At 39.9% G+C, this 20333-nt stretch overlaps 1 protein-coding gene across 3 annotated transcripts in view; it reads right to left on the bottom strand.

Moving 5' to 3' along the window:
* Positions 1-4531: 4531 nt before the first annotated feature.
* Positions 4532-20333, bottom strand: part of bahd1 (bromo adjacent homology domain containing 1) — a 29431-nt gene continuing 13629 nt past the window's right edge. For 2 of the 3 annotated variants that reach the window (XM_067613500.1, XM_067613501.1), the window contains exons 2-7: positions 15650-17428; positions 11406-11815; positions 10931-11090; positions 10702-10781; positions 9657-9748; positions 4532-9372 (exon numbers count right to left, since the gene is read on the bottom strand). In XM_067613500.1, the coding sequence (XP_067469601.1) occupies positions 9180-9372; positions 9657-9748; positions 10702-10781; positions 10931-11090; positions 11406-11815; positions 15650-17306 (2592 nt within the window). In that variant the 5' untranslated portion in view covers positions 17307-17428 and the 3' untranslated portion in view covers positions 4532-9179. Of the gene's footprint in view, positions 9373-9656; positions 9749-10701; positions 10782-10930; positions 11091-11405; positions 11816-15649; positions 17429-19131; positions 19202-20333 lie in introns of those variants that run through there. The other variant, XM_067613502.1, reaches the window with a different exon arrangement.

The following is a 20333-nucleotide window of genomic DNA, read 5'->3' as shown; positions in this document are numbered from 1 at the left end:
AGTGTGGGGATAGGTATCCTTGGATGGTGGATGAAACATCTTAAGATAGATCTTAGATCATGTGGAAGTTTACCTAGAAGGCGAGAAATGTGGGATCCATGGTCCAGTTCCACTCTTCCTTTCCTCCCCAGCTGCTCCAACAAGCTTACCAGAGATCTTACACGCAAGGCAAACATTCTGAATGACATGGTGTCACCATTGTCGATGTTGGGGGCATCCATAAACTCTGCGATATGCTGAAGAGCCAGCTGATGTGGTTGCCCATATTGCTGGTTCAAGGCAGCCATGGTGTCTGTGAAGGGGTAATGAGAATTGCTGTAAGAGTCAACAATGACCAGAGCTTCTTCCAGCTTCAGATATTCCACTAATATCTGGGATTTAAAATGTTCTGTGGCATCTTTAGGCAGGATATTGTCCAGAGCAATCCTCAGTCCAGCAAACTCTCTGGGTTAGGGTATGTCCATTGACATGGACATACCCTGACATGGAGCTGACATGAAAACTGTTTTGATTCAGTAAATATCTGCTGTCTGTCAGCCTGGGGAATGCAATTTAGCCGGCCGCTGTCCACTCAGCTACCCAGGATAGACAGATGTCTGCTTATGGAAGACAGAGTCAGTGTGGATTGGATGACAGAACGCTTACGCGCTGCTCACATCTCGCTTCCTATATGGATTCCCAGTTAGGTGTACCGTTTACTATTTTACCCATAGAATAGTGGACTGAATGGCCGCTTGTACGTCTGCTCATTAATTAATGGAGCGTGCACAACACGTGTAGGTCAGCAGCTAGTTCAGCCACTGGCACTGATGCTGTGCATGTATACTACTGGCCAATAGAGGGGGGTGTTGCGCTGCTGATGGATATTAATTCACTGTTTAAGACAGAATATGCTGTTGCTGTTTGCCAGTTGTATTACCTTGTACAGTGTAAAGTCATACATTTGAGAAAGCAATGTAGTTTACATTGTCAACATGTGCCTGTTATATTTTCATACAGATTTCTGACATGTTTATTCAGATTTTATTATGTTCATTTACACAGCACCACTGAGTCATCAGACCATTGTACAAGGATTGTGGTTGTGGTGGTGACAATAAAGGCATAATAATTGAAGACATCAGTGTGATTCTGATTGATCACCTGCAGCAGGTTCTCCCTGAACAAATCCAGCACATAGTAATATATCAAGCTAATTTTCTGCCAAAACTAAACAAACAAACAAAGCATGTTTTACAAACGCCCAACAATTCACCAACAAACACAGTGTGGTTTGCAAACACAAAACACCATTGACAAACTAATGTATTTTGTTTTGCAAATATAAAATGTACCTATCAAACAAATACACAACATATTTCTAATACACCATGCTTCAGAAACACATATGGCGTGGCTTACAAGTACACAAATATATATCCTACAAAGACAAAAAAGTTCAAGTGACTTCTGGTATAATCTTTCCGATGTGGTGAGGATTTCCTCACAAATGTCCTGAGTTATTCGCTCTCAACAGCAGGTAGTCATATGAGTTCATTTAAACCTGCAGGGATGTTGAGCAGAGCAGAGCAGAGGGTTTTGAACTGCTGGTCCAAGAAAACTTTGGGAAATTGTTGAGGGTATTTTCACTATTTTCTGACATTTTATAGACCAAATGATAAACTGTGAAAAAATGAGCAGAGACGTGTATAACTTTCTTTTCATATTATTAGTTACAGGTGTAAATTGTTGAAATGTTTCCCATTTTTCTTTCATTATTACTATTATCATTTTCTAAATTTCCTGATAAAAATCAATACATGATGGAATCAATTAACCTTAGCTGTAGTTTTTTATCAACAGGTCTTCACATATTTTTGCCAAATTAGACCTTTCTTCCTACTACAAAAAGTAATTTTAATAAACTAGTTTTTAATTTGAATGAATAAATGTTTTTTTTATTATTGTGTCATGCATACAATTATTTATTCTTTTATACTTACAGGACACCACAAATTAATTCATGTACATTTCCAAACAACAGAAAAAGTCCAAGAATAAAGAAGCACCTTAAACAACTTTCACAATCAAATCTTCAGACCTTCAATATCTACAACAAAATTCATAAATCCCTTTGTGTTATAGGATCTTTGTGTTTGTTTTTATTTGCTGTAAAGCACTTTGTTAAGAAAGGTGCTATATAAATAAAGTCCTCTTGTCCACAGTGGCTGGCAGTGGCTGTTAAATCTACTCTGCTCCGCTCAACCTCCATGTGGGTTTAAATTGACTCATATCACCTCCTGCTGTTGTGGAGGGCGAATTACTCAGGACATTTATGAGAAAATCATCTGCACAATGACAGCGGAAAGATTGTAAAAGCCACAAGATATTTTTTGTCTTTGTAGGATTTTTTTTTTTGTGTACTTGTAAGCTATACTGACTTTGTTTCTGAAGCATGATGTATTAGAAATATGTTGTTTATTTGTTTGATAGGTATGTTTTGAATTTGCAAAACAAAATGCATTAGTTTGTTAATGCTGTTTTGTATTTGCAAACCACACTGTGTTCGTTAGTGAATTGTAGGGCATTTGTAAAAATGTTTTGTTTGTTGAGTTTTGGCAGGAAATTAGCTCCATAGTTATCAGCTATAACAGACATTTTCAAACACTTCACTCACTAGATGCACTTAACACCAGACGACAGATAGTACACAGTTAAGTCCCTAATCCAGGAAAGCATCTGAAACGTGGGGGACTTCATGATATTTTTGGAGGAAAACTGTGGGCCAACGTAGCTCAATAGTGATTGGCCCAAAGTCCGTGTAATGTGAGGCAGAGCTCAGGTGGGGGAAGAGAGAGTATAGGGGAACATCATGGTGCTATAAGGCCTTTTTGACAATGTCTTTATGTAAGTTGTACGTTGTCCACAACGCTATCAAATTTAATTTAACTTTCCCTTCATGTCACTGTAGCCTGCAGCATTTCTTTAAAAGAACAACAATCTTCCAAATCTTGGTTAAATTTTTGTTTCACAATGTGTGCACAGTAATGGCTGTCAAAGTGATGGTGCCAAATGTTATGGATTCAAAAAACAGAAGTCTGCATGTATGAAGTTTTCCAGAATAATTTCCAGAATTTGTAAACGTCCTTGTTAAACAAGGACTTAAAATTCATGTACTGCGGCTAGTACTTGATATTTACAAATGACTTGTACACACCTTTCCAGGAAATCAAAATTGACATTTGAGAGTGACTGACATCACTATTTTATTTTACCATATAATAAGTCAAAGTAAATTTGAATTTTGTCTTGGCTAAAATAATAACTTCGACAACCAACAGAGCATGGTTGTGAATGAATTTACTGATTGACATTTCTTTGCTTAATGTCAGTACTTTGCTAAATTTGAGCTGTTGGATTCTGTTGGATAATAATAAATTTTCTTTTTTTCTATTTACATACACTACCTCAGTTATGTGAGTGGATTGTGAGCTCTTTGATGTTGAAACAGAGAAACCCTCTGCTGCTGTTGGCTCACTAAAGTTTTCACACTGCCAACTAGAGTCTTCTTGTCTGCAGCAATTTTTTTCAATTTTATAATTTTTATTTTTATTTTTTGATCATTTTAACTTGAGATAAGGTGCACCTCAGTAGTCCACTGGCTAAGAAGGATGCCATATAACTGCACTGTCTGCAGTTCGAATCCGGCAGCAGATCTTTGTTGCATGTCACCCCCAATTTCTCTCTCCCTTCGCTTCCTGTCATCTCTCCACTGTCACTATAATAAAAGCATAAAAAGGCCCCCTAAAAATATATATACATCAAAAAAGAATGGTAAATGAGTCACAAAAGTAGAAACAGAAGGGAAAGGCCTGTTGCATCACAAGAAAATGGAGAGTGATATCATTTTGTTTAGATAAAACATATTTTTCCTTGTGTTTTTATCCACTTGAATAAAAATGCAAATAAGAGGGATGAAGGCTATATCTTTTTTGCTGGTGTCAAAAAGAGGTATAAGGACTAAAAGGACATACTTTCTAACACAAACACAATTAAACCCCCCAGACTCAATGCAGGAATCTGAATAGATTTCGAATTAAATCGTCCCTACAGAAAGAAACAAACAATAAACACGTGGCTGAAAGAGAGCTGCGAGCTAGATGCTGTGAGAATTAATTGATTCCATCTTGAATACACATGGAGCTTGACAAATCTCATTAGGTTTGTAATATATGGATACAGCTCACTGCCTCAAATATGCTGCAAGATGTAACTAATTAAAAGTCCTGTATTAACCTTTTCTGCAGAGAATCAACTTGTTTCATGCATTATTTGACACATTAATATTAGGATTAATCTTTTAAACCCTTTAAAATCTCAGTGTCCTGGTCACTGCAATGACTGTTTTTGATAAAACTTATCAAATGTAAAAAAAAAAATTGGCTGAGTGAGCCACCATGTGGACAAAAACTATTACTACAGCTGTCAACCTATGCCATATATATACTATATACAGTATAACAAAACAATAAATAAAACTCTCGCACACATGTTCAAACTCATATATTATTTATTACAATTAAATATCTTTCTTATATTACAGAGGTCCATTTGAAACCATACAAATAATCTGTGCTGTGATTAATATTTCCAAGATATTTCCAAAATGCCATGCAAAGAATATGAACATAAATTCACATCAGAAGAACCAAAGTTTAGGTTTTAGTACACCTGGGAATGAAATTAAATTCATGTGTCAATACCCTCCTCCCTCCTCTCTCTCTCTCTTTTTGGTGCAACATTTCTTTGCTGTGATTCAAGATCGGACCAGCGTCATCTGACAAAAATGAAAGGCATTTGGAAGGTGCGTAAAAACAACAGTAACTGCTTGTCCTTCTCTTTGTGGAAAACACTTGGAATATACACGGGTTACCAGGAACAGGCACAGAGGACCAATTAAGACATAAGTATCACACATCTTGATTAAACATAATTAGTTTGCTGAGTGACTCCTAAGGCCACAGTATGTGCTGTGTGTGGTTTCTAACTCTGATCCAGAACACCCAGTGGGATTTAAAATGGCTGAACTAAATCAAACCAAATGTAGTTTGCCTAAATTTGCTGTGTTGTTTTGTACTATGTGGGCTTCACTACATCCACAATCAATCAATATTCAATAATATGATTTAGTCAGTGGAGAAGGTTTGTTTTCATTTTGAGACTGACTGAGAAACTTTGGTTTACAGAGAAGGCAGACTCACATGGGTTGGAGTCTTTCCAATTCAGCCAAATGGCATTGAATGTAATATGAAAATCATTTTTTATCCATTATGTAATTTAAATAAAATTTAAGCAAAATGAGTCAGTCCCATACTTTGTGCAGGAAATAAAGCAGAAGTAGGCAGGATGTGGTTATTTCAAAGTTATACTCCACCCAAAATCTATCTTTTGACTATCAAATAATCACCTCCTGGCCCCTGTGTATGTAAGGTGGCTGTAAATAGTTTGCAGTTTCCTCTTCTAGGGGCTGTGGTCAGCTTGTCTAATGTCAGATACAAAATGATGACGTTTCAATAAAAGTATTAAAATATCCATAGAAATGATTCAAACCAGTCCTGCAGCTTCTCTGTTGTCTCTCTGCATGTCCAGTATAATCAGTGTGTCATAACTTGTGTGCTATCACCCTTGAAGCTCGGTTAGAAGTTGTGTCATATTTTAGCAAAATTAGATAGTGAGCAGACGGTCAAACAGTTGAGAGGTGGCTTATGCTGCAGAAATGATTTGAGAAGTTTCTGCGGACGTTTTGATACATTTTGTCTGCCATGAAAACTTGTCACGACTGGAATTCGTCACAACTGATACAATTCAAGCTGACCACAGCTGCTGTTACTTGAGAAGAATGAAACAAAAATTTTTTTTAAAGGAATGGTTCGACATTTTTGGGAAATATGCTAACTGGTTTGTCACTGAGATTTACACAAGAAGATTGATACCACTCTCATATGTAGGGGCAAGAAGCTAAAGCCAGGGGCAGGTCAGCTTAGTATAGCATACAGAATGGAAACAAGGGGAAAAAGCTTACAACAATTTGGATTTTATGGGAGTTTACAGTATGCATCAGACTGGACTAGATTCCAGTGGTTATCTGGCAACCTCAATGTGATGACAAGACTCCAAGGAATCACTGCACCCGGCCAAGAAACAGCTGAGCACATCATCCCCTGTAAAACCACAATTGATCATTTTTACACTTTACTTTTTGTACAGATTAAACAAATGAGATATAACTTGTTAATTAGTGAGCTTTAGAGGTGCTAGTAGGTTGATTTTGTTATTGATGTAGCTGTTTCCCCTGTTTCCAGGTGTTTATGCTAAGCTAACTGGCTTCATCTAACTCGTCAAAAAAGCAAATAAGCATATTTCTCAAAACAACTATTTGTTTAACAGCCATTAAGTCTACAGGTGTTGGGTTTGATACTAAAAACCATTTTAAGTTTGACTCAAACTTGAGCAAACAGATCAGATGAATGAGATGGACCTCAGATGCGTCTCAAGCATCCAGGAATCAAGGTCAGCACACTAAGAAGATTCAAAACTCCAGTCTGAGATGGGTGCACATTTCTAAATGAAAGGCTGGGAATGTTCTATAAGGCAGCAAGATCAAGGGCACAGGCTAATGGCAAGGTACTTTTAAATCATTGTGGCATTCGGCATTTAAAGGTGAAGCGGCAAAGCTTTAGAATCTGAGGAGAAGTGAAAGGAGAATGACAGGAAGCTGGGAGAGGCCAAACTAGGTTTTGGTCCTGCAGGTAAGCATCTCTGGTCACATGTTAACAGACGTCCTTCAAACTGTATCGGAGATCCTTTCAAAAACTCAAAATGTGTCCTCAAATCTGCTTGGAGGACTTCATCATTGCAACACAACATTTAGTAGGCTCTTACTGGGCAAGCAAGCTCAATCAGTCACAGAAATACTATTGCAAATGACTCACACACTTTTCATCTTAGACAGTGCAGCTAAGAAGGGGAGACAAACTCGACCTCCTTTCTAATCAGGAATGAAAGCCACTCATCTAAAACTCTATTCTTTAAAATTATCTTTTGAAAATAAATTATATTTTCTCAGTACAGAAATAAATACATATCTTCTCTCAAACATAGGAATGAATCATCATCACAGATCTAAATGCTACACTGAATACATTACTCACCATCTCATCGGTGAAGAAACAAGAATATAGGTGACTAACTGAGGCCATCTGCCGTGAACATGACACTCATCCAGATATATAAATGCAAATATACAGTTAGCTGACACCAAAGTCAAAATCACACCTCTGGCAAACAGCTTTGAGAAAGTAAAATATTTCTCAGCAATGGCATAACATAAATCCCCTCAATGCTCAGCTCATTGGACATCTTCACATTGCAAAACCAAACAAACTGAACTGGGCTTTTGGAGTTACAGATGTGACATAAAACCATTAATGCTCTCAGAAATTCACAAGAGATGTGGCCAAAAGAGCATTTCATTGTGTGCTGTGTGTGATCACTGGTAATAAAGAATTGGATTTAAAGGTGCAGTGTGTAGGATATAGTGCCCCCCTCCTCCAACCCTCAAGCATGTGGGAGAACCTTCGGTGCCCAGGAAATTCACAAAAAATGCAAAAGGCCCTCTCCAGAGCCAGTGTTTTGTTTGTCTGTTCTGGGCTACTGTAGAAACATGGCGATGCAACATGGTGGGCTCCACTCCCTATATAGATATAAAGGGCTCATTATAAGGTAACGAAGACATAACAACTCTTATTTTCAGGTGATTATACACTAATTAGAACATACTTATGAATATTATGTTCCATTTATGCCAAGTCCATTCTGGTTGATGCCTCTAAATTCTACACACTGCACCTTTAATCAAACCTTTTGATCAACAACTTTCCTCACAGCTGTGTTCAGGGTTTCGGACATGTTCCTCAACGACCTCAGAGTCAATCACAATTACATGAATATGGAAAATTTAAAAGGAATAGTTTAGAAATGCAACGATTAGTTGATTAATTGATTAGTCATTCACGCAATGATGCCAAACTTTTGATAGTTCCAGGTTCTCAAATGTGAGAAATCACTGTTTTTCTTGGTCTTACATTTGTAAATTGGACATTTTCAGTTTTGGAAAACAAGACATTTGATGACCTGACCTTGTACTCTAGGATATTGTGATGGGCATTTTCAACTTTTTCTGACGTTTTATAGACCAAACGACTAACTGATTATTTGAGAAAACAACTAGCAGATCAATCTGCAATGAAAATAATTGTTAGTTACAACCTTACAATAGATTTCTTGCACAGATTTACTGTAGATAAGAAGATCAACACCACTTCCATGTCTATATGGTGAATATTGCAAATACTAGAACCAGCAGCTAGTTAGCTTAGCTTAGCATAAAGAATGGAAACACAGGAAAACAGCTATTCTGATTATGTCCAAACCAGTCTTTGTGCTAAACTAAGCTATTCCTAAAAGCACATTCCCAAAACTATTCCTTAAAAAATGCTTTTGAGCTTTTTTGTAAAGCTTCACTATAGAGTGCCTTGTAGGAAACTGCATGTTCCTACATTCACAGACAGACACCGAGCAACTGTAAATTACAGAGGAGTCCAATGACAAATGTGATCAAGTCTTCAGCCAGTCAGAAATCTCTCTCTTGGTTTCTCTTTTCTTCACAAGAACCGCTGTGGCAGATATGCCTCAAATATTCTTTGTCTATGGCGTATCATTGAGACACTTTGTCTGTCAGGCAGATAGTAACATTATTCAACATGTAACACCGACCTCTCTTCATATCTATGAAATCTCACATGTCTACAAGCTACAGTAGCATTTTCTACAGCAGATTAAGTTCCAGGTTCTGCACACAGCTGCTACAACACCAGTATGATTAAGACCATTTACACTGCCATAATAACTCTTACACAACACATCAGACCATTATTCTTATTTCATAAATGTGTGGCATGTAAATATGAAATTTCAAAACAAAAGAAGCTCATCTCTAAATCCTTCATCCTAAACTTCCAGTTCCTCTCTCACAGAAGCAGCAGGTAGGTATGTAGCTAATTAAAATTGTGGAGGATGAAACCAGAGTAACATTATCTCACGTCCCGTAGCATACTGCATGTGTGATGCCCTGTCAGAAGCTACTGCAGGTTCTTGAGGAGGCGTCCGTAGCGGAAGTCATAGACGTGTCGACAGAAAAACACCAGCTCTGGGTCGACGTCATCGGGCACACAGTGGTGGGTGGGCATGGTGTTGCCAACAACAGGTGGCACCACGAAGGAGGCGGCGCTGTCGCGTACGCCCTCCCTACGGCGTTTTACCAAGGCACAAAATCTGGAAACGGCAAAATATAGAACATCAAACTCAATCACCTTCAAAAAGCATTCAGAAAAAAAACAATAAGTGTTTCTTTGTAGCTTCAAACTGTCTGAGAACTGAGAAAACCAAGCCTATTTTTTATATTAAACATCATCATTTGAAAAAAGCTTCACAAACCAGCACTGTAGTATTTTCACAGCAGGGCCATGTAATCTTTCAACGGCAATATGTTTAATGCAAAAGAAACATACTTCAAAGGAAAACACTACTACAAAGTGTAAAAATTCTCTGTTTCTTACCGGCAATACTGTGCCAATGTTAGGACATAGCATTTGTCTTCAATACAGGCCACACTGTTCACATCCTGGTGACGAGACGCAAAGATCTCATTCTGGAGAAACAAACAAAAAAAGCTCAAAATGAAACATTTGATCCAAGTGAACCTTCACAGTCTGCGTATGTAAAGTGGGACCTTGAAAGACTACATTCTCCGACAGTGAACATTTGTCTCACTTCACTTCCAGATGTAAAGACAGATTCACAGGAGGAAGATGTTATACTTTTTCCTCTGAGCCAAAGCCCTGTTACTGTTCTCACACTGCTGTTCTGATGTGTTTGTTGTTTGTTAGCACAGCACTGACAGCAGAAATGACAGACTTCATGTGGTTTATTGTTTCTGGAGATTGAATAAAGTGCAACTTGTTCCTCTGGGAGATTACTGACAACAGGAAGCGAACACAACAGAAGCAGTTCCTCAACACGTGCGTGTGTGTGTGTCTCTTTGAGTCACATTGTCAGTCACTGAGTTAAGCAAAAAACTCAGAATTCTTTTCTTGAATTGTAATAATTTTATGTCAGGGGATGAAAGTCATTAGAGTTCATCCTCTGGGGACCATGAATGTCTGTTCAAAATTTCACGCAAGTCAATCAAATAGTTGTTGAGATATTTCAGTCTGGACTTTAGTGGTGGATTGACTGACGATCTCAAGGTCAGGGTGAAAAACATCCTTACATGACCATTATTTTCTTATATACAGCACTTACATTTACACTTTTCAACAGAAAAGGGAGGCTGTTTTTAAATTGTCCTCCACAATGCCTGTCGTCACTTAAGCTCATGGTTATATTAGTTTCAGCTGACAGGCATAAAATCTAACACAGCATGAGGCATAAATATTGTATTCATGCTTAAATGCCGTTTAAATACCTTGCCAGCTGATTTGAGTATGCACACTGTTGACTAGAACTGATTTTCAGGTGCCCAAGTACACAATTTTAATAAACTACCAACTAGTCAGAAACAATCTTTTCTGTGGCCTTGGTACAAAGTCATTTGCTTCTCACCTCACAATGTACACTAGGGTTTCGTCCCCCCTGTGTGTGTTCTGGACGGTAGTACCAAAACAAACTCATCATCAACTCTCCTGAGGAAAAAAAAAGACACAAACACACAGTTACAAATCAAGGCCAACTTAAACATAAAGTTAACATCAATTCTTCATCTAGTGTTTATTGCAGTAATTCTGCATTTCCTGTGGTGTAAGTAAACATTGTGTTACAGCACATTTCCTACCTGACTCTGGCTCTTCCCACAGAGCTGAGATCTTGGCCACGTAAGGCAGAGTCTTTTTCCTAGGTCCAGATTTCAGTAGAACAGTGTCTCTGACCCGAATCAGCTCCCCGTCCCTCTGGACTCCCTCGAAACACTTCCTCAGCACCAGAGCCTCCTCTCCCTGGGAACACAGGCAGCAGGAAATACTGACTCCACACACAGCTAGAAACTGATAAGCTGTGAGAGGCTGATGAGTAAAAAGCTGCAGGATGTGATTTGTATTGAGTGACTTCTGTGTCTCCACAGTAATGTGGGCAGTCAGTTGTTTGGATGAAATTCAGAAAACAGTGAATAAGCCCTGATGTGACAATGATGCGGGTGTGATAAATCATTCCAAACTCTCTTAGGAGAGTCAAGTTAATTTACACCAAATTTAATTACAAGCGGCGCCATCATGGCTGCATCAAAAAACAACAGCATGACTTTATCAACGTACCACAGAGAAAACCTCCTTCTGAAAGGGCAGGCCAACTGGCCGCCAGCCGTTGGTGGTTTTTTGGCGGCCGTTCTTCAGCTGCTTGGCAACCGTTCGCCCTCCAATGCTGGCAGAGCTGAGCTTCTGTTTCTTTTCCCTGTTGAGAGGGCAGACAGCCGAGCTGATGCTGCCGGTGCTGCGCGCGCCAGACCTCGACCCGCTGGGCTGCTTGGCACTCTGCGGACACTCCTTCGCCACCTGCAGCGGAGGCTGGGGTTGGCTGGGGTCGGACAGCGGAGTCTGAACGTGGGGCACTGATTGGCCGGCTGGAGGCACAGTGGGAATGGGGCATCCAGTGAGTATTCTTGGGCTGGGACAGATGGGGATGGAGGAGGGGCTGTGATGGTCATTGAGGGTTGATGAATAATCATCTGTGGACCAGAAAAGGCAAGATAATGAAGAAGAAAGAGTGACAGCAATACATGTACACATAGTCCTTTATGGAGCAGCCCCGGTGATGAGCAGCGTTTAACAAGGTTACAAAATAGACATGAACAACACTCAGTTGTTATCAGTTCCACTGAAGCAACAGAAAAAACAAACAGAGCCTCAATTAAGGTCAATTATAGCTTTTAACAGAGCAGCCACATGTGTACACACACACACACACACACAAACATTATCCTATCTCACTTATGGGGACATTACCTAGCCTTACATTCATTTCCTGGAGACCTTCCCTTACCCTAACCTTAACCACTGACCCAAAAATCAGCTTTTTCCCAATTGGGGACACTTTTGTCCCTAAATGGACAAGCTGTCTCCAATTAACTGGTCTTAAGTCTGAAATTTGTCCCCAAACGTAGCATATGACAGACAGACACACACACACGTGCACAATCACATACGCACACACGCACAAATGCACATCCCCATAAAACTGACACTGAAAAGCGCAAACACTAGCATTTTCCTGTGTGTGTGATAACAAGAACAGGTTATGTGCACTCCCGTGATACAGCTGTAGTATTAAAGTGAATTCATGATCAATTTATTTCAGTGTGTGTGATCTCTCAGCTCTCTGGAAACAAACTTCATCAGCAGCCTTCATTTCCGTTAACTGTTAGCCAACTGAACTTCTGGAAAACATATTTTTAGATACATACAAAGAAGAAGCGGTAGATCATAAACTAAGTACATTTACTCTTCCTTTTTATACTTGTTTCCACTGCATTTTGGAGAGAAATACTGCACTTTTTACTCTTTATTTGCTAGCTGTATTTAATTTGCAGATTAAGATTTTATGTACAAAGCATTTGATAAAGTATATGCTCTAAAGTGGTTCAAATTAGCTCCACTCTGACTAGCTACAACATTTAAGTAATGCTTGCAGTAATGATAATCCAGTGAGTACAATGTTTTAAGTACATTTCGCTACCAATATGTCTATATTTACTTACGTGAAACTTTAAATGCAGATGTTCTACTTGGAAGCATCTTGTGGTGCTGCAACTTTTATTTAAAGCAAGACCCTGCAACTTTTGCTGAGCAGTGGCCACTTGTGCCAACTGCAGGATGATGGTAAATGCAAAAATGTTGCATCACAGTAGCACAAGTAGAAGAGAGCTGTAAAGTCAGTGAACTGACTCTGTAATGTCAGTTACACAAAAATATCATCAATGTTATGTAATTAAGCTACTCACAGACCAAGAAAGACTGTATCAGCAAAAACCCCAGTCTGTTAAATTGACTATGGTGCATTTTATTGCTAACAGTGATTTTTTTTAATTTAAAAGGAAGAATGTGATATTTCTTCTGACAAAAGTTACAAAGTGATGCTTTGAGTAAAAGATCGGAATACAGATGGTGACTTAATTATTTTATTAGCTATAATTTAAATGCTTTGCATCTACTTCCACACAGGTGTTGTCACTCATACTGGCTAATTAGACCTCTGCTCAAGTTGAAGGTGGGTGAAGTCTTGCTGGCAATTACATCCAGTCACCAAAATCCACATACTAATAAAGGTGTAAGTTGTCCTGCCACAATAGGTGTAACAAAATCAACAGAAGGAGCAAGGGAGATGTCAATCAAACCTGATTTGTACATGGCCACACAGTCCCAGAGATCCATGACAATAACTTGTCATAGTATGAAAAGCACAGGTGTTATTCTTAATAATATTAACAATGGCTCAGTTCTATTCAAGTGTCCTAATAAGAAATGAAAGGGTGACAGTGAGCTGGTATGCACACTACCAGGAGCATGAAACTGAAGCAGCTAAATGGAATTCAACCATCATTAACTTTATTATTTACGCCTGTGCTTTTCCTACTGTGACATGTCAAAATGGATTCCGTGAAAATGACCTTTTGGTGTGTAGGGCCATTAAAGCTACACAACTGTTCCTCCCTTTTCTTTATTAAGGGCTACTGCTTCATACACAACAGATTTCATTTGTAAAGACTTCCACTGACATGAAGGTTGACAGTGCTCTTGTAAACAAAAGTGAAGCAGCTCAACCCTCACAGCCTGACCTGATTTTGACTGTTGGAGACCACAGAAAGAGACAGTGTCTGTGTGTGTGTGTGTGCGCGTGTGTGTGTGTGTGTATGTGGGTGTGTTCATGTGTAATTATTGCTGTTTTGAGGTCACGTTCAGGTGCTGTTAACCATGTATTCACACATTATACGAGCAGACACGCAGACGCTCATGTGCATACGTTGTTTGTGTGATACACCACAGAGTTTTCCTGTTCTGCTTCACATCTCTGACTTGAGCTCAGTCACAAACTGCTGACACTCATACAATCAGCTCATTAGGTTTCAAATGCACAGGCCTTGTTTTCACCGTCCGGCGGCTTGTATTGAAAACGGAGACAAAAGAGGTCTTGTCCTTATCTGATATTTTTTTGTTACTTCCCACTCAAGTGACATTCCAAAATGGGAGATAAAAATGCTATTCTCAGTGCATTGTACTGCTTTGGCATCAGGATAACAGGGGTTCACAGTATACAGAATAACCTAATAACCTACAGTGTGCTCATGAACAGTTAATACTTAAACTTATCAGGTAATCCTATTGTCTTAATCAGCCCATCTGATCAGCTTCATGATCTCTGGTCTTCACCATCTGACAAAACAGTTTGTACACCACCCACGTTTGCCATGCAGTGTAGTTATACTGTATAATCAAATATTGCAGGTTTTTTCTACCTCAATATCTGCACAAGCCAGTATATTTCAAGAGCTGACACTCAAATTTAATGCCTTAATCTACATGGGAAGAGAGCGAAAAGGATGGCATGCAACAAAGGTCCCTAGCAGGAATCGAACTGGGGATGTTGCAATTGCATGGTCAGCATCGTAGACCACTAGGACACAGAGACACCCCCCTTTTATGAGTATGTTGCAGCTTATTCTACAGTGACTTTACATCATTAGACTCTAGCTTAAAGGTGCAGTGTGTAGAATTTAGTGGCATCTAGCGGAACAGACTTGGCAGAAATGGAATATAATATTCATAAGTATGTTTTGATTAGTGTATAATCACCTGAAACTAAGAATTGTTGTGTTTTCGTTACCTTAGAATGAGCCCTTTATATCTACATAGGGAGCGGGTCCTCTTCCATGGACCCCGCCGTGTTGCACCGCCATGTTTTTACAGTAGCCCAGAATGGACAAACCAAACACTGGCTCTGTAGGAGGCCTTTAACGTTTTTTGCAAGTTTTGCAGCCACCATAGGTTTTCCTATATGCTTAGAAGGGGAGGGGGAGAGGTATCCAGTTGGTTGCAATCTGGCACCTCACTGCTAGATGCCACTAAATCCTACACACTGGTCCTTTAAACAACTAAATAAACACTATTCCACAAATAATACCATTGGTAGTTTTTTTTTTCTTTTTGTCAGACCTCAATTTCTAAGGTCAGGAATGAGCCTTTAAGGATGTTTTCAAACCCGCCTTGTTCGGACTCTGGTTTGTTTTCCCTCTTGGTGCGATTTATTTGGGCAGATTTGCGCAATCGGTTAACATATTTTTTCTGTGTGAGAAGAGAGTGCACCAACTCATCCACTGATCTGGATTGGAGCAAATGAACTACAGGTTGAAAATGCCCTCAAACTAAGGAAGTTGTCAGTGTTTGTGCATGTGTGCCACCAAAGACAGATACCTGTGCATTGACACATCTTAGAGATTTCTGCAAAAACAATTCTGATACATTGCTGGATGCTCACAAAAAGTTAAGTCAACCTCGTGTATGCTTACCTCTTTTGATGCCATGGTTACATTTGGTGCAGTCTGCAGGGCTGAAGGAGCAGCCTCCTCTAGCGATGGCTGGAATCACACTGGTATAGGCGGAGTAGCCATTGATCCTGCAGGGCTCTCCGTAGCACGCCTCCACTGAGGTGCAGCAGTATACTGGATGGGAAATCCCTGAGGGCTGTGGACCAGAGCTGGGAAGCAGCTTGGGTCTCTTGCCGCTCCTTGGGCATAAAGCGAGGGGTGGTATGGAGGAGGATGAGGTGTCCGGGCGGCTGAAGTGAACGCAGTAGCTAGGGAAACAGGTGTATGAGTGTGGGCTGATGGTTATGGCTGCTGGGTGGGATACGGAGTGGGGGGACTGGAGATGGTGGTGATGATGATGATGGTGGTGGTGGTGGTGGTGGAACACCTCGGAAACAGAACCGTCCTCGGGTTCCTTGAAGGTCTTGTCCTCCAGGAAGAGGGCCAGTCTGTGACAGTACTCAACACACCTCTCCTGGGAGCAGCAGTAGCAGGAAGACACCTCGGTCTCTACCTGCTCCTCTTTGATTGTTTTTAAGGAGAATCCCAGCGTGGAGCCATGGTGCAGCGCATGTTTCAGACACTCCTGCCCCCCTGAGGCACCCTTCCACTCTGGATCCAAAGCCTCTGTCCTACATAAACTACAGCATCCCTGGACAGTAGAGCCCAGCTGGGAATGGACCGGATCCTCTGTACCCTGTTTTCTGTGCTTAAGTTGCTCGTCATGTTTTGGATGTGTTGTTCTTTTGGTCTGTGTTGTTCCTCCACACACAGGCTTACCGCTAATCTCCTCCTGAGTCATAGCTGTAGCTTCACTTTCACTCGTTTTCTTGGACTCTGGCTTTTTTTGCCGCTTGGTCCCGTACTGGGCACTGGTGAGTTTGAGCAGCGTTGCAGCAGTGAGGCCTGCCTGACGCCGAGGCGTCGGCGCAAACAAACTCAACCAGTCGATGCTCTGAGCCTCCGTTGCTGACCGCTTCTGTTTTTTAGGTCTTTCTTTGAAGTCTGCTTTCACTCCTGGAGGAACCTTTTTGGTTTTATGATCTCTATGTTCAGTTTTAGCGAGACTATCTTTAGTGGAATCTTCATTGGAAGGCTGCCGTTTCTTCATGAGATGTGATGTGAGAGAATCGTCTCTGTAGAGCAGCAAGCTGTTGACAGCCTCAGCATTAAGAGAGGCCATTCTCCGCCTGCGAGGCTCAAAGACGGGCGTGGGCAACATGAGTAAGGCGCCAGATTGGTTGATTTTTGGTTCCAGTGCTTGCTGATTGGCTGTGGAAGTCTTCTTGAGTCCAGATTTACCACATTTGGTCTTTCTTTGAGTGGAGCTGGAGTGCAGCTTCTTTTTGACTTTAATGCTCTTTTGTTTCCCAGTTTTTGGTACATCCTTTACTTTACCCACAACCCTTTTCTCCTCCAGACGGGTGAGCAGGACACAGCAGTCCAGTGCATCTCCATCGCCAACTGCCAATGTCTTCTTCTTACGTCTGTGTGATTCCTTCTTATCCTTCTGTTTCTTTCCTCTCAGCTCATTCTTTCCCTCCTTCCCTTTTTTCACACCGCCTCTTTTTTCCTTGCTTCCCTTCTCCCTCCGGGGCGTCCTGCCTTTCACTGGCTGGTTCCGCTGAGCTTTCACCATGATCTTGTCCTGGGGCAGATCCACCACCTCTTCATCCACGGGGTGATACGATGGCGCGTTTGAGCTCAAAGAGGCCCTTCAGCGAGCATCATCACGGATCATCACTTGGGTCCATACACTCTCTGGGGAGAGACAAGAGTAGACATTTAACTTTTAAGCTCGAGCCACACATAAACCCTCCTTTCCTGCAATCTTTATGTGAGTGTGACTTAATGTAAGAGACAGGATCAGACAAGATCTTCTGATGAATTATTTAACAACCGGTTTTACTTAGTTTGCTGTCAATTTCCAGGTCCCTGGGGCATATGACCACTTAGACAACCCTTCTCCTTAACATGCAAATACTCTGCACACACAGGATGGTGGAGAAATTGAGATAAAGAGCACATAATATTATGTTAGGGTATAGATTTAAGCCTGAAGCTGTATGCTCTCCTCTTTCTCATGTGTCAGTTCTTTTGTAGTTATGTAAAATCCGCTCTTATTATAACACTTAGATCATAGTATATTAATTGTTCTGTATTCTAGCTGTTTTAATTTAGGATTGCAGCCAAAATAATAAAAAACCACTGCCTTTTCATCCTTTGTATCACTAAAGAGCATTTTTAGCTCATTGAACCCATATTGAAGCAGATTAATGACTCACACAATCCACTAGGAGCCCAACATTACAAGTATTCACCCACTCACAGCAGATCAGAACAAAAACAGATCAGGCATTTAGGTGATGTGTTTAATGTACAATATGATGGATGCTTTTAGAAGTGATTTGGATCTGTAATTCACAATGCCACACCAATTTAATTTTAGCTACAGCTACAGTCTGCAGCTGATCTCAGTACAGTAATTGGTATGGCTTACCAAAGAGTACGTAATTAGATTAAACATGAAAAGACCGTTTCACTCCAAAGGAGAACATATTTCAATCATCTACAAGGTCAAAGGGGCAACAAACTCTTTTAAATCACTGTGTGGTATGAAATTAAACAACAAACATGATCAAATGACTTGTTAATTGATCATTATTCCACCCATACTGGTGGTACATAAGCTTCTTCAGTTTCCATGTCAACAGGCTGGTATCAAAGCATCTCCAGCAACTTTATAGTAAAAGATGCATAACAAGCTTTACAACCTCTCGTAATTCACAACACACAAAAACACCTCACCTCCAAGAACTAAGTCAACATGGGTCTATTTTATATTAAGTGACTCTTGAGCCAGAAAACCATTGAGCTTACACAATTACACACTCTCTCAGAAAAGATTAAGTCCCCGGCTCGGTTTCCATTAATACCCGACACGTGTATGATCAATGTGGAGACTGATTTTTTAACAAACCCTTGCTTATAGTAGCACATTTCTAAATTCTTTCGATGGCATACGTACTGTTTGATTGGCTGTTGATTTATCGATTAGGGGAGTGACAAAAAATAAATTGGAAATTTTGATAAGTCAATTGATTAAGTCAATTACCAACCAAAAATGATAAACATTCTTTGAGGATTTGCTGCTTTTATCTGTTATAAATTGTAAATTTCATATCTTTGGATTTTAGATTGTGGAAAAAAACATGTGAAGACATCGCTTTGTGCTCCTGGAAATTGTAACAGGCAAACCATTTTCAGATATTTTATAGGCTTAATGCATGATGAAAAGAATTATTCTTTGGAGCCGTACCTGTCAAGCAATCTCATATATTTTTGTTAAGTCTTTCTGCACCTGCAAACTTCATTTTTAAAAGAGGTATTACATTACATTTCCTATGTCAGACTGACAAGACAGACTGCTTGTGCTGTACTTAAAGTCTATCAATCAAACGAACCATATGCTGCTCTCCGGTTGCTGTACGAAAGTTGGGATTTTCTATGATCCACAAGTACAGAGATGTGACCTTGAAAGGAAGACAGTATGGAAACCTCATTGACATGTTATATTGATGTCCTCTATTTTATTTTTGAATGAGAATGCATCACCTTACATATAAAATCCCAACTTGATGTAAAAAAAATAGGGTTCATCTGCAATAATACTTTTTTGAAGCACATAGCCTGTATTAACTCGACAATTGGGTCAAATTTCCAGAAAAGCTTTTCTAAAAATCATAAATCTGGGCAAAAATGACTCCCAGCAACATCTCTAGGTAGAAGACTACTATTGACAATAACTGACTGCAGCTGATGGTTAAGCAAGAAGCTCTTACAAGCTCATTGTAACAATGTTTATGTCATTACTGATGTTTTCTTTCTATAAATCAAAGTGCATCACATCATGCTGTAATCTTTTTGTGCCCATTGTTGCAACTGGGCTTAAAATGATTGTGGAGTGGCAGTGAGCAATGACAAACGTGACAAAAATCTCATGCTCTACATCCCAATGCTCACATCTGTTTGCACTGTACCATATGTTTTCTTAGATTTTAATAGATTTGATGTTGGTAACAACCATTTGCAGCCAAGCAAAATGCGTCAAAAAAGAGAATAATGACGTGTTTTGACTCAGAGATGCAAATTCTGCTAGAAGCTGTTTCTGCGCTGCATGATAATAACAACAGCGTCATTTAATCAACAGCTCCAAGAATTTACACGACTTCACCTCATCGCTGAATATGCAACAAATCTGCTATTCTTTTACTATGACGACTCGCTATCATGTAACACCTAATGAAGGGCTGAAGAACCGAAACCAAGAGTGGTTCTTGTTGAAGAGCTCCAAAGAACAGACAGAGTGAAGAGTTTTATTCTGTTCCTCCAGGATTTTTTTTTTGTCTGTCACTAACAATATTCATCGTATGTAAGATATTCTCCACAAAAATGCTGGAAACATCTACAGGATGTCTCTAAAATCTGAATATATTTTGACTCCTTTAATCCTTCCCAACATTTGGAATCAGCAGAAATCCTTTACTTTCATGTAAGCTGTCTGATCTGTTGCAGCATTTTTCATAAAATTGAGAACATACCCTGAGCGCAGTGGTACTGAAAACACACTTTGACTCTGGAGTGGACAGAACTCTCCGGCTGGACG

Source organism: Thunnus thynnus, chromosome 16 (assembly GCF_963924715.1).
Source record: "Thunnus thynnus chromosome 16, fThuThy2.1, whole genome shotgun sequence".
Lineage (NCBI taxonomy): Eukaryota > Metazoa > Chordata > Actinopteri > Scombriformes > Scombridae > Thunnus > Thunnus thynnus.
The sequence above is the reverse complement of the archived record's forward strand: the minus strand, read 5'-3'. Positions and strand labels throughout refer to the sequence as shown.